A 19450-nucleotide genomic window follows, 5' to 3' on the forward strand; every position below is an offset into this window, starting at 1 on the left:
AATTGGTTTAAACTAGCCAACACTGTCAGATGCCTACCATGCCCAACCCAAAGGGACAGTCGACTCAGTGCTCTGCCTGTTCCATCAGCCTGACATCTCCTTTCTGTGTCACAGCATCACTCCAGGACTAATTTTAGTTTGTTACATAGAAATGTATCACTACCTTATGCTATAACAAGAATTTTTCACATCACAACAGTATTTGGCCACCTTGCAAAAAAGTTCTAATACTTAATTCAATACATTCTCTGAATAGAGAAATCCTCCCCAGAAGAGCTTCCTGAGCCACTTAAAACTACCTATCCACATGTTCTAACTTCTAGGAATGTTCTACATTCTCAGGATGTCCAGTATCAAGTGACAGTACCAGCTGTGAAGTCTTCCAGGCATCTTCTGCTGGATCCAAACCAGTAAACTAGAATTACAGGGACAGTATTATCCCTGTGAACATAAACTACTTCAGAGTGCAGCTCACAATTCTTTGGATAGTGTACTGACCTAGTAATTTTGTTTTTTATAAACTTAAGTGAGTACAATGAAGTCTGCTTCCCTCTGGAATGATTAAAACTTAAAGAGATCAACAGGACTCCATCATGGAGTAAAAAAATATTGCAGAGATCTGTTTACTCTTCCTCATCAACTTTAATTTTAGTAAAGAGATACAAACAAACAACATTAAATATGTTAGCACACTTTCACCTAACTTTTCTTCCCAGAAGCTCTGAATAAGGGTACCAACAGGAACACCAGCTACAATTCTGTGGCATAACATGCTTACGGTCTTTTCAGAATTTTACTCTCTGTCTGCATGAACATGTGAGATTTCCAACAGATACACAGTTGTTCCCACTGAGCTAACTCACCCAAATTCAGAGTAAGATACTGGTGTACTTTGTTTACTGTTCCCTCCCCCATGGTCCAAAACTGAAATTCATTAGCTATTAAAGACCTGAAGAACAAGGTACTTACGTTTTCTGTCATCACCACAGGCAACTTCAGCAAGGTATCGGAAGTAGTCTCCCTTCATCTTCAGGTAGAATACCTTGCTCTCTGGATTAGTTGCATTAGCTATTAAATATTTGTCCAACAGCTCCTGAAACAACAGCAACAAAAGACATCGGCATATTACATACACCGTTGCAACTAAGTTCAGTCTATTTTTCTTCTCTCCAGAAAGTTTAGATAGACTCAAATGTTTGCTACAAAGAAAAAAGGAATTTTTAAGGCATTTTAGAGACATGCACACTTATTTAAACAAACTGTCTAAAGGCACAAAGCTGGAGACTACACTAGATGATCAGCCTTCCACCCAATCAGACTGCAGAAAAAGCAACCAGAAAAGGTCTACTGGTGCATAGTTTCAGGGCCAAGTTTAGTTTCAGGATATGCACTTGTGTCAAAACTGTTGCAAATTAATAAGCTTTTACTGGAAAAATTAAACACTATGCAGAAAGTCTCAAAGCTGTTTATAAATAAGAACATAATACCATTTTGCAGGAAGAAAAAAAAGGTAAGAAAAACTAGTCTGCTATTTTTGGTATAAATTGCATTCATTAGACTCTTGATAAGAAAATCTCCAGCTCACCTACCAGAGAGAGCCAAGGATTTGAACCCATCCAGTTGGTAGCCAGCCTGACCAAACCATACCAGGTCTTTGCAAGGCTGTAAAGTAGCACAGGCTCCAGCCCAGCAGGGAGGCATCCTTCATGTCTGCCCTGCTGCTCCTAGGAACTGGAAGGGCTATTCAGTGCTCTTCAGCACACCCTGAGCTGCTGCTCACATTGTTCCCCTTGCTCACAGCTCTCCCACCTGATTACTAGAGGGACAGGTAAAGGTTTACAAGTCTCCAGCAAGAGGAGATCAGTCTCACTCCAAGGCTGCAATGTCTCCCTAGCCCTTCCAAGATAAGCATGAAGGAGGAAGAGGTACAGGATTTTCTCCCAGAAGAGGGTACTTCAGAGAACTAACAAGGAGAATTGCACACTGTTTGGACGCAGAAATGCTTTTTTCGCTGAATTGGAAGTATCTTGCTACAAGTGTTGGTTTAAAATAATTGCCAAGACCTCAAATGGACTTGGAATGAGTAAACTTTAAGCTGGATTGCTCTGCTACTGTTGATGATTAAAGGAAGTAATAATGGTAAGAGGGCTGACCTTCTTGTCTCTGAGGCCCACAAATTTTACCCAACCCAGTACCAGCACTGACCCATGCTCTCTGTAGTTGGCAAAATATATTAATAAGCTCCAACAGACTCAAGGAAACCCCACAATACTCAGAGCAACTTTACACTAAGAATTTAAGTGATAAAGATCTGCATTCAGTTACTTGGAAAATAAACAGATCATAAAAGTAGCAGGAAGTTTCCACAAAGCTCACAAAATGTGGCTAGTTAAGTCAAATTTTCATTACAGGAACATGCATCCAAGTAGATGAGGCAGCTACAAAGAAAACGTTTAAGGAACCGAAAACTTTAAGGGCAAAAACCCTTAACATTTTAATTAGCAACTGTAGCACTATACTCAAAACAAGCTAATTTTAGGCACAAACCTATTCCCTATGCATACCAGCTTACTGTTATTACTTTCTTTAATAATCAACAGTAGTAGAGCAATCCAGCTGAAAGTATTTACTCATTCCAAGTCCACTTGAGGTCTTGGTGATTATTTTAAACCAACACTTGTAGCAGGGTACTTCCAATTCAGTGAAAAAAGCGCTTCTGCATCCAGTGTGCTTACCACAGATGTAATATTGAATATAGCTCCACAGAGAAGCTCTCTTCAGAGATCCCCCTACCAAAGCATTAAGGAAACAGCAAAGAGTTACAAGTGCTCTTATTACCACCCTACAGAAAACAATAGGAGAGCAAGATGATATGGAGCATGACATACCCATCCACTTACTAAATCAGAAACAAACATTTTTAAAACTTTCGGTAAGGCTAGAAAACCAGCACCAAAAGCTAGACACTGGCTAGCATGGCACAGGGATAAGGGGGGGATTTGTGTAACAGTTTAACACAGTGAATTATGCAAGGGCTTGAGCAATCATATTGAACAGTACACCTCTCTGGCACTGTGGGAAAAGCAGCAAAACCTTAGATACTTTTCAAAACATAACTTAAGACATAGTAGGTAGATGGGTAATACACCCCTGCATTAATACTGTTATTTTTCATGAGTCATTCCCATATGAGTTATCCTCACCCTACAAGTTTCTGTGATGAGAAAAACTTCACATTTTGACTTGATGTTTTTCCTCATGCTTTTCTTCTACTTCAGACATCAACACCACCAAAAAAGCACAATACAACAGAAACTAGTTTCAAAGACTCAGAGATGACAATGCAGTGACCTCCAGTTTCACACAGAAGTTTTATTTTACAAGAAACTGCCCAAGATCAAAAAAGCCGATACATAATACACCTACGCTTCTAGAAGTTTCCTAAATCAGTCAAGATCAAAGAGCATCTAGCAGCCACTAAAGATCATTCTCAGGCTGGGACTGCATTAAGCAGCAGAGATGCTATTTATCCATTATGAGATATGATAACTACACCACAATTTAACAAGCATTGACCGGACAACTGAGAAAGGTATGTTGTACAGGATTTTAAACCAAATATTTGACAAAACTCTATCTTTGATTTTTCTTCAAGATGTCACAACATCAACAAGGGTCAAACAGGCATTTTTCTTATATGCCTTCTAAAACCTACGAGTTTATTGTAAACTTAGCACATAAAAAAGTATTACAAAATTCTGTCTTTAAAGATAGCTTTAGCAATAGAGTTAAGTACCATATGTCACTGACATAGCTTGGTTAGGACTTAAAAATACTAACTCCCTGGAAACTAGTGTACATTTAATAATGTTTAGAGGAGAGAGTTTTAGCACCTCTATTTTAAGATGAGCCTCAAACCTACACTCACAAGACCATTAACATCCACTTTTTTTTCTTTTCAGACGGGGTAGACCACACACTTCTTCCAGGTGCACAAAAGGATTCTGCCACGGCCCCAGCCCTACCACAAGCATGTAGCACTGCAGCCCCTGTCAGTGCATCCTGACAGTGCTGCCTTCACTACACAGGTTTGAACAACACTGGTTCTGTTCAGATTTCTGAGAAACTCTGGATAAAAAAGTTGATGCTGGGAGTGAACTGTAGTTTTTCAGACAGCAAGGAGTGGATTATGTACACTGCTCTATTTCCTAGGCACTCCCTTAGCTGGACAGCTGAGCTGCCCAGTCAGCAGCTCCCACTCCCAGTGTGTCTCTAGGGCCTCCTAATCCTTACCACGGCCCATGACAAGGGTAAGATCTGTGCCTCTATCAGCTAGGATGAAACATCCTCATTCTGGACTTTATGTATCTGGTTTTGGGTTTTTTTGATAGTCTTAAATGGAAGATCTCATATATGCATCATGTAGGATAGAAAAGAATTCAAACAGACTGAGTAAAGACAGTTATTTATCTATCTAGACAGCTTCAAATAAGTAATGTATTTGGTGCGATCAATGAGCCATTCATCTCAGGACGTCTTCAGTTCCTGGAAGGCAACTTACCCTACCTCTTATCAGTTGCCTGTGCCGTGAGAGCAGACAGCACAATAAGCTAAATGTCTTACTGTACACTGTTTTGATTCAATAATAGCCAAAAACACTCAAGATTTCCTACATCTGTTCTCCATCTTTCCCCACAAGGGCTTTTCTACCTTTCCATCAGATAGCAATCAGCCATTAATCCTTAGTTTAAACACAAAGCAGACCTTGGACAACCTGAAAATTTATTATGATAAATTTTACCTAAAGAGAGACTGACACTGCCACAGGTATGACTCTTTGATGAAGTCAGACAATACAATAGAGTGCCATCCATGTTCACATACAGCAAAACATGCCCATAGCTTTCTTTTTTGTCAGAGAAAGTTGTGTATCAAAACATAGCTGCAACCATCGATTACATGCTCTACAATGTCAAACATGTCTCAGATGTTGCCAGGAAGCACCACATGATGTTTGAGCTAATGGTGGGTAACTCTAGGAACCACCAGCAGTAGAAGTCAAAACTCTGTTCTCAAGCCAGACCCTTCAGGCCTCTGTGCAGCTGCATTAGAACAGGCCTGCACTCTGATGGTTTGTGGTTGGTATCTGTTATGTTCCCATCACTGGTTTATTCTCAAGTCACACACTGGTCCTCCTGTAGTGTGACATGATTTCCCACTCCATTTCTCATTTGTGTTGCTTATCCATCTCAATTTATTTTCACCTTCACAGTGTGCTAACAGCTTCTTATTCTCACATACAATATTCTTCTCCCCTGCTACAAAAGGCAGGCTTATTTATTTATAGAAGAGACAGCAGCAGCAAAGGGCTACCAGTCCCTGGAACAGATCTGCAGCTGCCTGAAGAAGCCATGGGGAGCAGGTTAGGAGCCTGGCAGCAATCCACTTCTTCCCCTTGTAGAGCTGAATTTTTTATTTTATTTTCTCTCCATTGGCAGACTTACTCCTTTACATGTCAACAGAAAGTTACATTACAATTGCCTTTTTGGATCCTTCTCCAGTTCTACTTTTGTTCTTTCCCAACTAAGTAACGTGTCTTTGTTATTCTCTTTTACCCTCTGCTTAAAGCAGGAACAAGGGTTGAACATATCAGATAACTGCAATTAACCTCAGCCAGAAAAACTAAGTTTAAATCATCTGCTCTCATCACTTCTCCACCATTTCAGTTTTACGAAAAGCAAGCCCTGAAGGAATATGCCAGCTGTATCTTGAAGTGCCTGATATGGAAAAAGAAGCTCCCTGAAGACACAGGTCCTTCATAATTATTTGTTGTGTATGCATGCACACATCACCTGCAATGAATATACCCAATGAATGCTTTCTGCTACCTGTTTTCAGGACAATCCCTTCTTTTAAATGCTGCCACCAAAACAGAAAGTCCCACCAACCACCCATTCCTATTATAAAGGCAAGCCTGATTGAGACTTCGAAGTTCAACCACATCATACATCAAATATTTTCTGTACAATTTAACTACATGGTAGATTCAAGTAGCAGAAAAATACCACCACTATCTTATCTGTGTTGTTCTCTCTTCCCACATACTCAGCTATGAAGTACCTTGACAGTAAAGATGAATAAAAATAAATAATCCTGGAATACTGAATTGACCTTTGAGTTGCCTTCAGCACTTGAGCCATTTAGAATTAGACTTCAGTATGAAAAGTAAATACATGTCTCTGAGTCTCTGCATACATTCCAATTCCATTAGCTAACAGATATATTCTTCACACTTACTCATTCAACACCAGAGGATGAACCAGGTCAGCTCCAGAGATTATCTACTGATCACAACTAGTTTAAGGTCACTTTTCAAAGCAAGCTAAAGGTATCATTTGCCTAGGTATGACAGAGGATTCTCAATGTGGTAAACTAAACTAACTCAAAAGTATTGACAATGCCACCATCACTCAGATGTCAACACATACGACATGTTTGGGTCGCATCACCAGTACCAAGTTATTTAATGTAATGCTATCAAAAGACTGATCTACATTGCCATTTGCATTTCTCACTGACAGCACAGTATATCATTACTTTTGCTCCACCAGAAGGGAAAGAAGTCAATATAAAAGCAACCATCATAATCAGCAATGCTCTCAAGAAGTTTGTCTCCATAAATATAAACTGGTTTAGCTGCTGCATGATCTCTAGCAAATAAGAGTGTGCCAATGTTTGAAACTACTGCAATAGGATTTTGTGAAGAACTTGATTTTCAGGCTGTTTCAACAACATCCTTGAACCTAAGGCTGACTTATCTACTTCAAGTTGTTTAAAACACCTGATGCTAACAGCATCTTCATCTTTTGGGCATATGATTTTAAATGCTACTATGTAAATGCAAATGTCTTGACAGTTTGCAGGAAGTAATTTGTATTTGCAGGATTTAGTAATTTTAGACAAACCCCTCTGCTAGGCTTTAACTCATAGGACACAAAACACATCTAGAGAAAAGAAAATCCTATAGTATCACTCTTTTTTGATACAAGAGCAAACAAATTAACATCAATACATATAATATAAAGAAATAATACATTCCCCCTCACCTCATGATGTAAAAAGTTCAAAGATACAACAAAAAGACCAGCTTGAACTTCAAATCAACAGCTAAGAAGCTCTCTGCTGTCTAAGTGCTCATCAGACCTGCCAGTGGAGAAGGTGCTACCATTTCACTGGGTACTAATTTTCACAGGTCTTACAGAGACTAGATTAAGTTTTATTGCTTTTTCATAGAATGGTTTGTGTTGGAAGGGACCTTTAGGGGTCCAACCCAAATGCAGTGAGCAGGGGCATCTTTCACTAGATCAGGTCACTCAGAACCCCATTCAACTGGACCTTGAGTGGTTTCAGGGATGGAGCATCTACCACCTCTCTGGATGATGTGTCAGTGTTTCACCATCCTCGTTAAAATTCCTTCCGTATATCTTGCCTAAATCTGCCCTCTTTTAATTTAAAACCATTACCTCTTGTCCTATTGGTACAGGCTCTGCTAAGAAGTTTGTCCCCAATTTTCTTATGGGCCACCTTTAGGTACTGAAAGGCCACAATAAGGTCACCCTGGAGCCGTTTCTTCTCCAGGCTAAACAACCCTAACTCTCTTGACCTCTCCTTATAGAAGAGGTGTTCCATCTTTCTTTCTTGCCATTTTTGTGGCCCTCTCTAGACCTTCTCCAACAGGTCCATGTCTGTCCTGTATTAAGGACTCCAGAGCTGGACACCCTACTGCAGATGCCATCTCAAGACCAGAGTAGAGGGCAAGAATCATCTCCCTCGACCTGCTGACCACAATTCTTGTGATGTAGCCCAGGACGCAGTTGCTTTCTGGGCTGGGAGTGCACACTGCCAGCTCATGTCCAGCTTTTAATTCACCAGCACCCCCAAGTCCTTCTCTGGATGCTCTTGATCCCCTCATTCTCCAAGCCTGTAATGATACCCGGAGTTGCCCCGAGCCAGGTGCAGGACCTCGCACTCAGCCTTGCTGAACCTCATAAGGTTCGTAAAGGCCCTCTTCTCAAGCTTGTCCAGGTCCCTCTGGATGACTTCCTAGGTGTTTCTTCCCTTCCTGAGCTGACGCTGAATGTTCCCTATTTTAAGTGCTTTTTGTTGTTTGCTTGGTTGTTTTTAAGATTCATTGACGCTAGGCACCAGAACAGATGTGACATGGGTGACAGCATATACTTATTGGCCAAACCCCACAGAACCAAATGTTCATCTGCAAGTGAAGAAACTGTTCTGAAATAAGCCTTTTTTCAGAAAAAATTCCTTAAAAATAATACACATGCACAGAGTGCATGTCGACACCACTTCTTTTTTTAGCAAGTTAACTCACCACATGGATTCAACATCACAGTCCCATCTAGAAGACAAGCAGCTTGCATCCAACAGGCACACTATGTGAAATGTGTGACACTACACAAATTCAGCCAGGGCTGCACTGTGCAAAATACTTGGAAAAATTATTCAGTCTCAAGTATTTCTGAACGGTCCATTCAGCTCCAATATAAGAAAAAACATCAAACAGCAGCATACAGGGAAATTGTTTCCACCCTAACTGCAGTCAAAAACTAAAGCTAAGAAGTTGGTGAGACAGCTCTGACCAATATATTCCCTTAATATGTAACTGTTAAAGATTAATTTAAACACATTCAATGTTCCAAAGTGTTTGACAGCACAGGCGATCAGTGTAGGCTCAGACCTTTCAAGAAGGCTTCTACTCACAAATGACTGCCTGTTTTAATCGTCTAGTAAATTGGTATTAAGACTTCTTGACTATTTCAAGTATAATCAGTCATTCCAAAGTCCACAGTATGACTCACTGAAACCTAGGTGTGTTTTAACATTCAGCAGTTGTTTTCTTGACAGGAAAAGGAGAGTCCCTCGCTGGGATCACTGTAATTTCAAAAGTATAATTCACCAGAAGTTCCTCATCCTTCTGGATTCAAGCTCTACGCATCAGCTCCTTTTGGGAAAATATTAAAGTTTTCATCCAGACCTCTTAATACCATTAGTATTTCAGTTTACATACTGAGGAAAATACAAGTATGCCTTTCCAGTATTGGCATGGCCTTAGGATGACCTGACAAAGCACTGTCAAAAGCAGAGACAAGTGTACCTGGCATGGAAATGGAGAGGGTGACCTAATTTTATCTTTTCCATTTGGTTCTGAACCTTTGTCTACATAGTTTTAAAAACTGGCAGTCAATATTTAGGATTGGCCCTCAATGAAGTGTCTGGAATACCACTTAAGAGATGCATTGGAAGCCTCAGCTGCAGCACGTCTGCACACACTGTTCTCACCTGAGGTTGAGATTAATTTAATCTAAAATTTACATTCACTGCTTAAAATTATCCTAAAACAAGAAGTCAGGAAGTTCTGTGGTTCCTAAAGAACTATGCAAGCCAGGAACTAGAAGTGTGTGGAAATGCAGGTTCTCCTTTCTCTAGATTTTAATCAGATAAAACCAACAATCCAGTGAAAGTCTACCATTCAAGTTTTATGGAAGAGTCTGAAGTTTTCCAGTTTCTCCCTGCCAAGTGTAAAAATGAGTCTTCAAAAAATGCCATTTCCCTTTTCAATAATTACAATTTTTTCCTGAAGTAATGGCTATACAACACAGTCTAAAGCCTTCAGGAAAATTTTCCTGGTATCAGAGAAATTTATCTCAAATTGATTATAACATTCTTCCATGATTGCATTTTCCGTATTTCTAATTCCTCAAAATACTTCAAGTGTTATTTTTCTATTAGTAAACATGGATTATGGACATCAGATTCTTGCCTCAGAACCCATACTACCTAAAAGTTGCTTCCAGCATCCTCCATTTGTGATCTTCCAGAATATGACAGAATCAAAGAGGTCTACATTTGTATTTTAAACTATTTCTATGCTCTGCAGCTACAGAAACCCTCAAGATATGATTAAACTATTGACTGATACGTCTAGACCAACAATACTCAAAATTAACAAGAAGCATGTGGGAGATACATGGGTTTAAGGTTTGTTGTCCTTGTGCAAATAACTGATTTTTAAAGCCCCCACTCCATAGTAAAGAAACAAACAAACAAACAAACAACTCTGGAGAGCCTGAAAACTTTACCTGCTTCAGTTCTGCTCTCTGGGAGCCGTAGATGTAGATCAGAGACTTGTGATTACCAAAATCCAGAAAGATAATTAAGAAAATGCACTTTCTTCCCATTGCTTAGTGCACCTGGAAAAGTCATTTGCACTGTCCAACTTCACCTTGAAGGAAACCCAGCAATGCATTGTTTCATTTGGTGCATTAGGAGTATGCAGGTAATTTGTTATTCTCCAAATGAGACAACCTACAACAATAAAATCTAACCCTTAAGTCACAAAAACTAGAAGCCAACATTTCAGATAACCCTGTTAAAACGATTTCTCACAGCATGTGAACCCTAACTCTCTTGCTAAGACCATGTTGTCTACTTCCATTTAAAACAATTTCTGCTTACAAGAATTCTGCAAAATGCATTCAACTGCAGAACAGAACTTCCTGAAGAAGTTTTATCCAGGAAATATGAGGCAGTTAGTCTGATAAGAGTGGAGCGTATTTAGGAAATTTATTACCAGAGCAAATGGAAAGTTTTCTGTTTCCAGCGCCTAACTTTACCGCAATACACAACTACTTTAGTGGATGGACTGTATAAATTCAAAGATAGAAAAAAGATTGCTAGAGCAAGGAATACATTTCTATCAACATTAGGAATCCAACTACATCAAACCTTTGCTAAATCAAACCCTTGGTTCCTTCAACAAAATAAGAGAAAGGCACAGGCAGAATCACAGGTAATTAAACTCAAGGACTTTCTAGCTCATACGTCTTTACATATAATGTGTTTTGGTGGGTTCACAGAACCACAGGATGTGAAACTCGGCACTCAAACAACTTTCACTGACTTCTATGTCTAACTGCCCAGTTCACGTTAACTGTTACCCAGGGGTGAATTTGCACATTACAAGCTTACAAGTCAGCTGTATGCTCAGCTGGAGCATTCTCACATTGGTTCCAGCATCCTGGGGAGCAGAAAAGATGAAGAGGAACCTGTAAAGGTCAGACCAATTAACTTGGTAGAGCTATACGGAGAAAGTGCCACAAATGCAGTGTTCAAGAACAGTCTTACTTACCTTACCCAGTTAGTCTGTGATAAAATTAGCTTCAAGTTTATGGTCAAGTACAGAAGCACTCAAACACAAACAGCAAGTAACATCTAGGAGCATTAGGCCCATCATTCTCAAAGAGCAAGAACATAAACTTTAAAAGAGGCAAGATCTACACAATTAAGAAAACATTGATTAATCAAACACACACCTTCACTTACCAAACCTATAAAGTATATCCATGCACTCTTACTAGCCCTTCCTGCCCACCTAACACCTTTCTCTGAAAATAAGGAATCCCTCATTACTGAAAACAGAATACCAAGCTTCCATGGACATACAGGAACTGGTACAATGTACTGTTTTAATACTGTGCTAAACCACTCCAATTTGTGCCATTATAAAGAAACAACCACTAATAATCTTCAAGCTCGAGCATGTTCTTTCCTCATCAAGGTTTCTCTCTCCAATATCACAGAATCATAGAACGGTTTGGGTTGGAAGGTACCTTATCAGCCTTCTGCATTTTACTTGAAAAAGGCCGCTAATCATATTAGTGACTAATGTAGTAGAAATGCCTGCAAGACAACTGTCTGGCAGGTTAGCATGACAGTGACTTACAAATTCTGTCAAAAGCTTCACTGCATTAGCAGAAAAAATAGTTTGTGTCTTTGTTGTCCAGTTCTACCTAGTAAGCATATTCTACTTTCTCAAGGCCACCAAACCAATAAATATCCTCCAGGAAGTTTAATAACTCTAGATGTACAAGTGGTCTGAGGTACAGTATAGACAAAGCTTTAATAGCCTTAATTACAACCAGGCTAGTTAATCTACAGCTTAACTTCATTCAAAAAATTGCTTTAACAGTGGAGATAGATGAGGCTTTGGTTGCCTCATTCTCAACAGCTGGTCACCTGCATTGGTATTATGATTTCTTATTTTCACTTACTCCACATCCTGCTTCTCACAGGATGTGCCATTTAAGACAGACCTTTCAGAGCTGTCAGGAGAGTTGACTTTGCAGAACTGCAATTCTCTACTGGTCACTTCTTAAACTTTTAAGAATAGAAAAAACTGTGGATCCATCACTTGTCTACTTTCAACAGATGTAAGTTAATCGTACTGTCAGCTTTACCTCAGATGAAAATATCCATGAAAATCAAATCAGTGATCTAAACTCATCCCAGTAGCTTCTGAAAAAGGAAATGACACTGCACACACAAAGAACATAATGGCACAAGTTTTCAGAACCTCAGAAATAATGTACCTTGCTGCTGTTTATCTTGCATCCTTCATTAGCTTGCATGTTTTAGAAATCCAGTATCCAGTTGCAGGGGAAGGGGGCAGCAAGTGATGACTGCATGGGATGGAGGCCTCAGCTACCATCAGAATTCCTTGAACTATTTTTAGTTGGGCTTTAATGGTCTTCAGCCACTTCAAGAACCTCAGAACATTCTAGGCTTTGTTTCTGCAAGTGTCAGTCCTTTCTTACAAATGGATTCAGTTTTCCTTGCACAAAAGTGCAGAACTACAGCAACAGATTCTAACGAAGGGCAAAAACTGACATAAGAGAAAACTGTGAATAAGTAAAGTTCAAATTGTAAATTCTAAGTTTCAAGTATATTAAACTAGAAAAGATTCATACATTAAGTTCCACAATTCTTGTCACAAATGTGTTGATATTTGCTAGAAGTTGTGCTAAGAATACAAAGGAGAATCAACTCTTCCCCTATATTAACTTTCATCAAAAATATGACTGTTATTCCAAATGAAAACATTCATTTAGCATTTACTCCACAATTCTGGATTTCTCAAGAATTAATGTTCGCAACCTCAGGTCTGGCTTTGAGTCATGAAGTAACTAGTCTTTTTAGACAGTTACTTAAAAAGCATGAGTCAATAGCATTTGCTTTTATTTAAAAATGTAAAAAACACAAGTTATACTTGAAATCTTGTCCCCACCACTATTGGGACAACTGAGTCAAGTCCAAAAGTAGTATTAACTTAAGCGATCAGTATGCCCAGCCTTCAGAGTAAGACTGCATCCTACATAGTTCTCCAAGTCAAAAGACTGTAACAACGTTTTACTCAGAAGCTAGAGTTTCACCTCTACAACACTGTATTTCTACATAAGCTGCAGCGATTCACTGAAAATAGGAAAGCAGAGAAAAAAATTCACATGAAACTCTAGTTCATACAGCACAATCAAGCTGATACTTACTGAACCTGCCAAACTTCTGCATGTATAACAAAACCCAAGATTTCACTTTTTTTGTGAGGTAACAGTAGGGAAAGAAAAAGGGCTATGGTCAAAGCTTATTCATAACCTCACATCAGGTATTTTAGCTGACACAAGGAATCTATTTGCTGCTGCAAGATAATAGCAATCTCATTTTCTATGCAGCTATGAGCTTGTAGTGTTGAAAAATGTGTTTTGCAATTTTTGTTTTCTTTAAGTTATTAACTTTAGAATTAGATCAACAAAATGGTAAAAATCACAATTTGACAGTTTTTTACCTTTGGTTTTTCTGTTTCTTAATCATGCAAAGCGGAAGCAGTAACATCGCAGCCTTGGGGGAGGGGGGAAGGGGAAACTAGAACGAACAACACACTAATACATGCTTTCAACAGTTATCACTGCAACCTCATAGAAGATAAAACATTTACAGATATCCTCTCAACCTTAAAACAGTAAAAATGGAAATAAGATACATCTCATGGCTCAAGACTGTTTCATTGCAGGCACTGCTGGAGGGTACAGAAAAGAATCAAAAGCACAAGTAATGTTACTGGGTGGTCCATTTTTAAAAGTTCACTTTGCTGTTGCTCATTTCTAGAAAAACTGGCTGACACAGGCCTGACACAGTGCAACATACAACTGTTTGCAGAGGACACTGCAAAAAGAGATGTTTGGAAACAACTGAAAAACCTTGCATCTAATTTTTCTATTTAAAAAACCCTATTAAAAGCACATTAAAATAAACTTCTAAGTTTCAGCTAGAGACACAAAGAGTAAGTAACCATCAAGATACAGTTGTTTCCAAGTTTAATGATTTTAGCCACTGCATCTTCATCAAGTTTTAAAATGTGGACAAGCAGCCATCAAATCTCATCTCTGCTGCTCTACAAAGTACTCCAACAGTAGGACTTAGAACTCGAACATAAGCTGAGCACCAACAAATACACATGAAAAAACCTCAAACCCTCCCATTGCAGGTGGAGAGTAAACTCCTTCCAGGCAAGGGCTAATGTCCTTCCTTCCTTTACAATAGTTGTCTCTAAAGAATGAAGCAGCTTCAATGATCTAGGCAAACTCAGCAGTTTGATATACTCCTGCCCCCAAGAAGTTCCAATTCAAAATTACCCTTTTTGGAAACCTGAAGTCATTAAATAGCAGAGTGTACACACACATTATTTCACTCATTATGTGAAAGTTGCTGCTGCACCCAGCCCTTCTACATAATCTAGTACCTCCGCCTTGAAATCAGGAAATATAGAAACATGAACTTTGTGCTCAGAGTACACAATACAACAAAATTCAACTATACCTTGGGAAAAAATTAATACAGATGCCAACCCGTTTTGTTTTTTTCAGGGACTAGAGTTTCAAGAACAGTTTTGAATCACACTCAACATTAATTGTCTACATTACCAAAGACTCAGTCAATCAAAACAGGGACTTCAACAAAACCTGCTAGTGTACCTTTCAAAGAAAACATTCATGCAAGCTGTTTGATGAAGCCATACAATTTCTTCATTAAAAAGCTACTCACCTGAAAGACCAGTGCATAGAATTAACAGTTAAAAAAGGGTTCAGATTACACCTGCTCCTAACTTGCAAGACAGACAAATAAAGAAATGTCTTCATTGCTTGGTGTAAGATGGAATATTTACCGTGACCACTGATTGTGTGAATTAAATAATTACTAAAAGTCCTATTTTTATTGATAAACATACATTTCATTTCTATGAACACCATTTTGGATGTTTGTATTCTAGTGGTTCCCTATCAAACCATGGCATAAAATAATACTGTACCTATATGGCTTGAGGCATTCTTTACAGGAAAAAAAACCAAGTAATTTGAGACTAAAAGTTGCTATCGTTTAAATAAAAAAATAGCAGTGTTTTATAATGCTAGTGCAAGTATTTCTAAATGAAGGTTTCTACCACACCAGATAGACTTAGCTTCGAAAGTTGTGCCACGCCAGTAATTAAAAAAAAAGCCTTTTGAAAAACTGTTACTAGTATGACTAACAGCAGTCACACTCCACCCAATACATCCACCCTTCCTAAATCCAAATACTCTAGATGACAAGCAACCTTTCCATACTACTTGCCAGCAGTTGTTTCAGTTTAGCTGCCTTCCTGGAATTAAAGAAGCATCTCTGCGATTCAACTTCAGAGATCTAAAAAAAAACCAGTTACTATAGCATTAGTAAAGAAGAAATTACAATTTGAAGGAGGAGTTAAAACCCGTTTGTGTCTCAGCTTTAGGAAACCTGTCCTTTGTAGTGCCTGTACATGTTGAGTTCCAACCTCTCAGATGCTGACTCATTGATCACTGGAATGGTAGAAGCCACATCTTTGCCAGCAGGGCAGAACAGGAAAAGCACACACAGCTGTCGGTTTCAATCTATGCTACTTCCTGCTGCCATCCAGGTGAGAAGAGTTACCAACCAGGCCACCTGCTCTTAGGAACTAGATGTGGTAGAAGGACAGATAGAGATTAAGAAGTCTGAAGAGTGAGGTTTATGTTGAGGTCCCAAGAAGTTAGTTCTGAAGCGGGGCACTGAGGAGAGGTGATCAAAAGGAGTGACAACAGCACAAACACTGGCACTCCATGACACAAGTTTCAGTGAAAACTCTTGTCACAGGAAACAAATCTGCCCTACCCAAGTCATGTCATTTTCACAAAGGTGAAAGTTTTACAGCTTAACTACACCCGTAACTGTAGAAAAACAAGTACTTTTCAATGGGTCAAGGAATTAACTCAAATGATTCTTCAAGCTAATAAGTCTCCAAGTTATTTTCAAGCAAATATAACTCATTTTGACTGATTTGGAAGTACTACTCCCTTGTACGTGAGCTAGAACACTTAAGAAGCAAATTCAGTTACCTCCACACCAGTCAGCTTTAAATTCAGGTCTCCTAATCCAATCTACATACATTGACCTCAAAATCGTTTATTTCCTTATAGACTTGCTTCTTCCTGTTCTCATGTTAGCAATACTAGACACCACCAAAAAAAAAAAAAAAAGTAACTTAGAGGAGCAAAAAAACCACTGAAGATTATCTGCCACACAATTACATTACACACACACAGCTTTCTGCAGCCACAACTCCCTGGTCACACAGAATAGTGTCCAGCAGCCCACATTCTGCTGACACACATCTCTTCAGCTTCCACTACAGAACAGTACAGTTTTGCTATCAATAGCATCTGGAATTCTGCTGCTTGCACTGAAATGTATTCCTGGGCTATGATACATGCTTGAGGTGTCATGCCAATCTTCACACCTTAGTTTTACAGTATTTCGTAACTACTGCAAATTCATCTTAAAAGATTCCCGAGAAGTCAGCTTAAATATGACAAGGCCAATTTCTACATGTCTTTATTTCCTATCTTCTATATACGTCTTGATAAAATAATATTTTACATTAAAAACCTCTCCAAAACATCTCTTAAAGATCCCTTGAGAGCATCTTTCTTGATGAGAACTAAACAAAATGCACACCCAGTTACTTTAAATGCTTTTAACAGGTTATTAACTCTCAAGAAGTAGAGGGGTTTTCTCATTTTCTATTCAGCTTATCTTTATGAATAGATAAGCTTACTAACCACAGCACAAACAGGAACGAGGCTACAGTCCCTGTACCTCTGTAGCTACCTAGTGCAATACTACACATATATCACTCCATCCAAAAACGAACTCCAAATACAGACTCAAAACTTAGTATCTCAAATACACAAGCCCCACGGCATAGTGCAGATGATCTTCCTCCTCGCAATAATCCACGAAACAGCTGCAGAAGTTACTACACTGACTTCCCCTACCCCAGTGTAATATTTTGCATGGTATTTACCAGTCAAGTTCCCAGTCTCATTCCCCAGTATAGCAGCATGCACGAATACTTTACTTAATTCTCAAAAAAAACCCACAAGACAAAGCAAAATAGAAAAGCCTACGCTTACCAGCACGGTGGTGCAGATGGACCTGAGCTCAGACTCCACCTTCTCTCGATAGTCCTTGATAAGCTGCATCTTCTTGTCACTGGTGTCTGTCTTCTGCTCAATGCTCGAGATGACCCTCCAGGCAGAGCGCCGCCCCCCCACCACGTTCTTGTAGGCCACCGAGAGCAGGTTGCGCTCCTCGTTGGACAGCTCAGCACCTTGCTCTGTTACTGCCTTCATGCAGGTGGCCATGTCATCATAGCGCTCAGCTTGCTCTGCCAGCTTGGCTTTCTGGATCAACTCGGTCTTATCCATGGTGGCTGGCAGTGGGGCAGGAGCAGTATAGTAGCAAAAGCAGAAGGAGCTGGGGATGTCACTCTATCAAGACGAGAATGCACCTCAAAACCTGCCAGAAAGAAGACAGTAACCATGACACTAGGATAAAACTCTACTGCCCGTGATCTTGCACCCGAAAAAAAAGGATCACAGTGAGCCTTGCCTTCCCTATCTCCAGGGGCTCCCTGTGGAGAGATGGACTGTAGGAGCCTGTTCTTCCACGCAAGACTAAGGGGAGAGGCACTCGTCTCCAGGGTCCACCCCTAGGGAAACCATGACCTAGAAACACAACTGGGGAAGGCACACTCAGCGCTAGCCAAGGGACAGCAGCCTTAAGACCAAGAGCTGGAAACAGCCATTTCTTTCATCGGAGCAGACTTGTCCTCATCCTGCTTTTCCTCCTTGCTTTACGTGAAAGCATTAACATGCCGTTTAACAGGGACCTGGAGAAGGACACCTGGTCACCACCGAGCCCTGGGGGCCCCTGACCCAAAGGCCTTCCCCCGTCTGCCAAAAGCCCTGCGGGCGACAACCAAAGCCAGGCGGATGCCACAGCCGGGACAAGCCGGGGAAAAATAGCTGTTAAAAGGAGCGAACCGAGCTCGTCCCTGGGGAGGCAAGGAAGGGGTTACAACGCCACGGGCGGGCAGAGCGGGCCCGGGATCCGCCTCCCTCGAGCACCCGCGCTCCGCGGGCCCGGGGCGCTCGGAGGTACCGGGGCGGGGCGGCCCGGGGGCCAGGCCGACGGCCCAGGCCGCTTCGCCTCCTGGCGGCAGGACCCGGGTCTCCCCTCCTCCCCCCGGTGGCCACGCCGGGAGTGGCCGCAGCTCCGGCCGCGGGACGGCGGCCCTCGGCGCGGCGGGGGGCGCGGCGGCCCCGCACTGCCGGCGGGGAGCGCGGCCGAGCGGCAGAGGGTGGGGTCCCGGGCCGGGCGGGGGCGGCCGCGTCCCCGGGGACGGCGGGGGGCGCGGGGACGGCGCTGCCCTGGCGGCGGCGGGGCGTAAAGAGGAAGCCGGCGGCCCCGCCGGGTGCGAAATGGCGGCGCTGGCTGCGCCTGCCGCTCCCCGGGGCCGCCGAGCGCTCCACGCCGCGATCACAAAATGGAGGACGCGGCGGCGGCGGCGGGGTCGGCGGAGCGGGGCCCGCGCCCGCCGCCGGGAAGCGGCACCGCGCTCACCTGAGTCCGCTGCGCTAGGCCGGGCCGCGGGCGGCACCCGATCGGCTGCCTGGCTCGGGGCGGTGGCGGAGAGAAAGAGCCGCTCCCGTCTCCGGCGAGAGCCAGCGCTAAAGGGCGTTGGCACAGGCAGGCCTGCCCGCTGCTCAGCCCGCGCCCACGCGGCCAATCGCGGCCTCGCCTGCGAGCCCGGCCCCGCCCCCCCGGGCCCCGGGAGCCAATCCCAGCAGAGCGCGCCGCCGCGGGGGCGAGCGCGGGCAGGGCACAAGCTCGGTTGGCCCGTGGGCTGCGGCTGGGGCCACGGGGTTTCCTCCAATTAGATCCAGGGTGAGATGACGTCACTGTCGCCATGGTGATGCTGCTACAACCCCCCCCCCCCCCCCTCCCGTCCCCCTCCCCTCCCCCGTCCCGGGACCGGGAGGCGGCGGCGGCGGGGGGAGCCCCGGGGGGGGGGGGAGCCCCGGGTGGGGGGAGCCCCGGGGGGCGGGAGGTGCCGGCCCAGGCGGTGCCCGCGCCGGCGGCGGGACGAGGCAACGGGCCTTTTACCGCCTGAAAGGGCAGCGGCCGCGGTTCCGCCTGCGGTAGC

At 42.2% G+C, this 19450-nt stretch overlaps 1 protein-coding gene across 1 annotated transcript in view; it reads right to left on the reverse strand.

Annotated features, from left to right (window-relative positions):
* Window positions 1-19030, reverse strand: part of YWHAQ (tyrosine 3-monooxygenase/tryptophan 5-monooxygenase activation protein theta) — a 23764-nt gene extending 4734 nt beyond the window's left edge. The window contains exons 1-3 of the mRNA XM_051613941.1: window positions 18868-19030; window positions 17376-17760; window positions 970-1093 (exon numbers count right to left, since the gene is read on the reverse strand). Of these exons, the coding sequence (XP_051469901.1) occupies window positions 970-1093; window positions 17376-17669 (418 nt within the window). The 5' untranslated portion in view covers window positions 17670-17760; window positions 18868-19030. The remainder of the gene's footprint in view (window positions 1-969; window positions 1094-17375; window positions 17761-18867) is intronic.
* Window positions 19031-19450: the final 420 nt, after the last annotated feature.

The sequence above is a fragment of the Apus apus genome, chromosome 3 (genome assembly GCF_020740795.1).
Source record: "Apus apus isolate bApuApu2 chromosome 3, bApuApu2.pri.cur, whole genome shotgun sequence".
NCBI lineage: Eukaryota > Metazoa > Chordata > Aves > Apodiformes > Apodidae > Apus > Apus apus.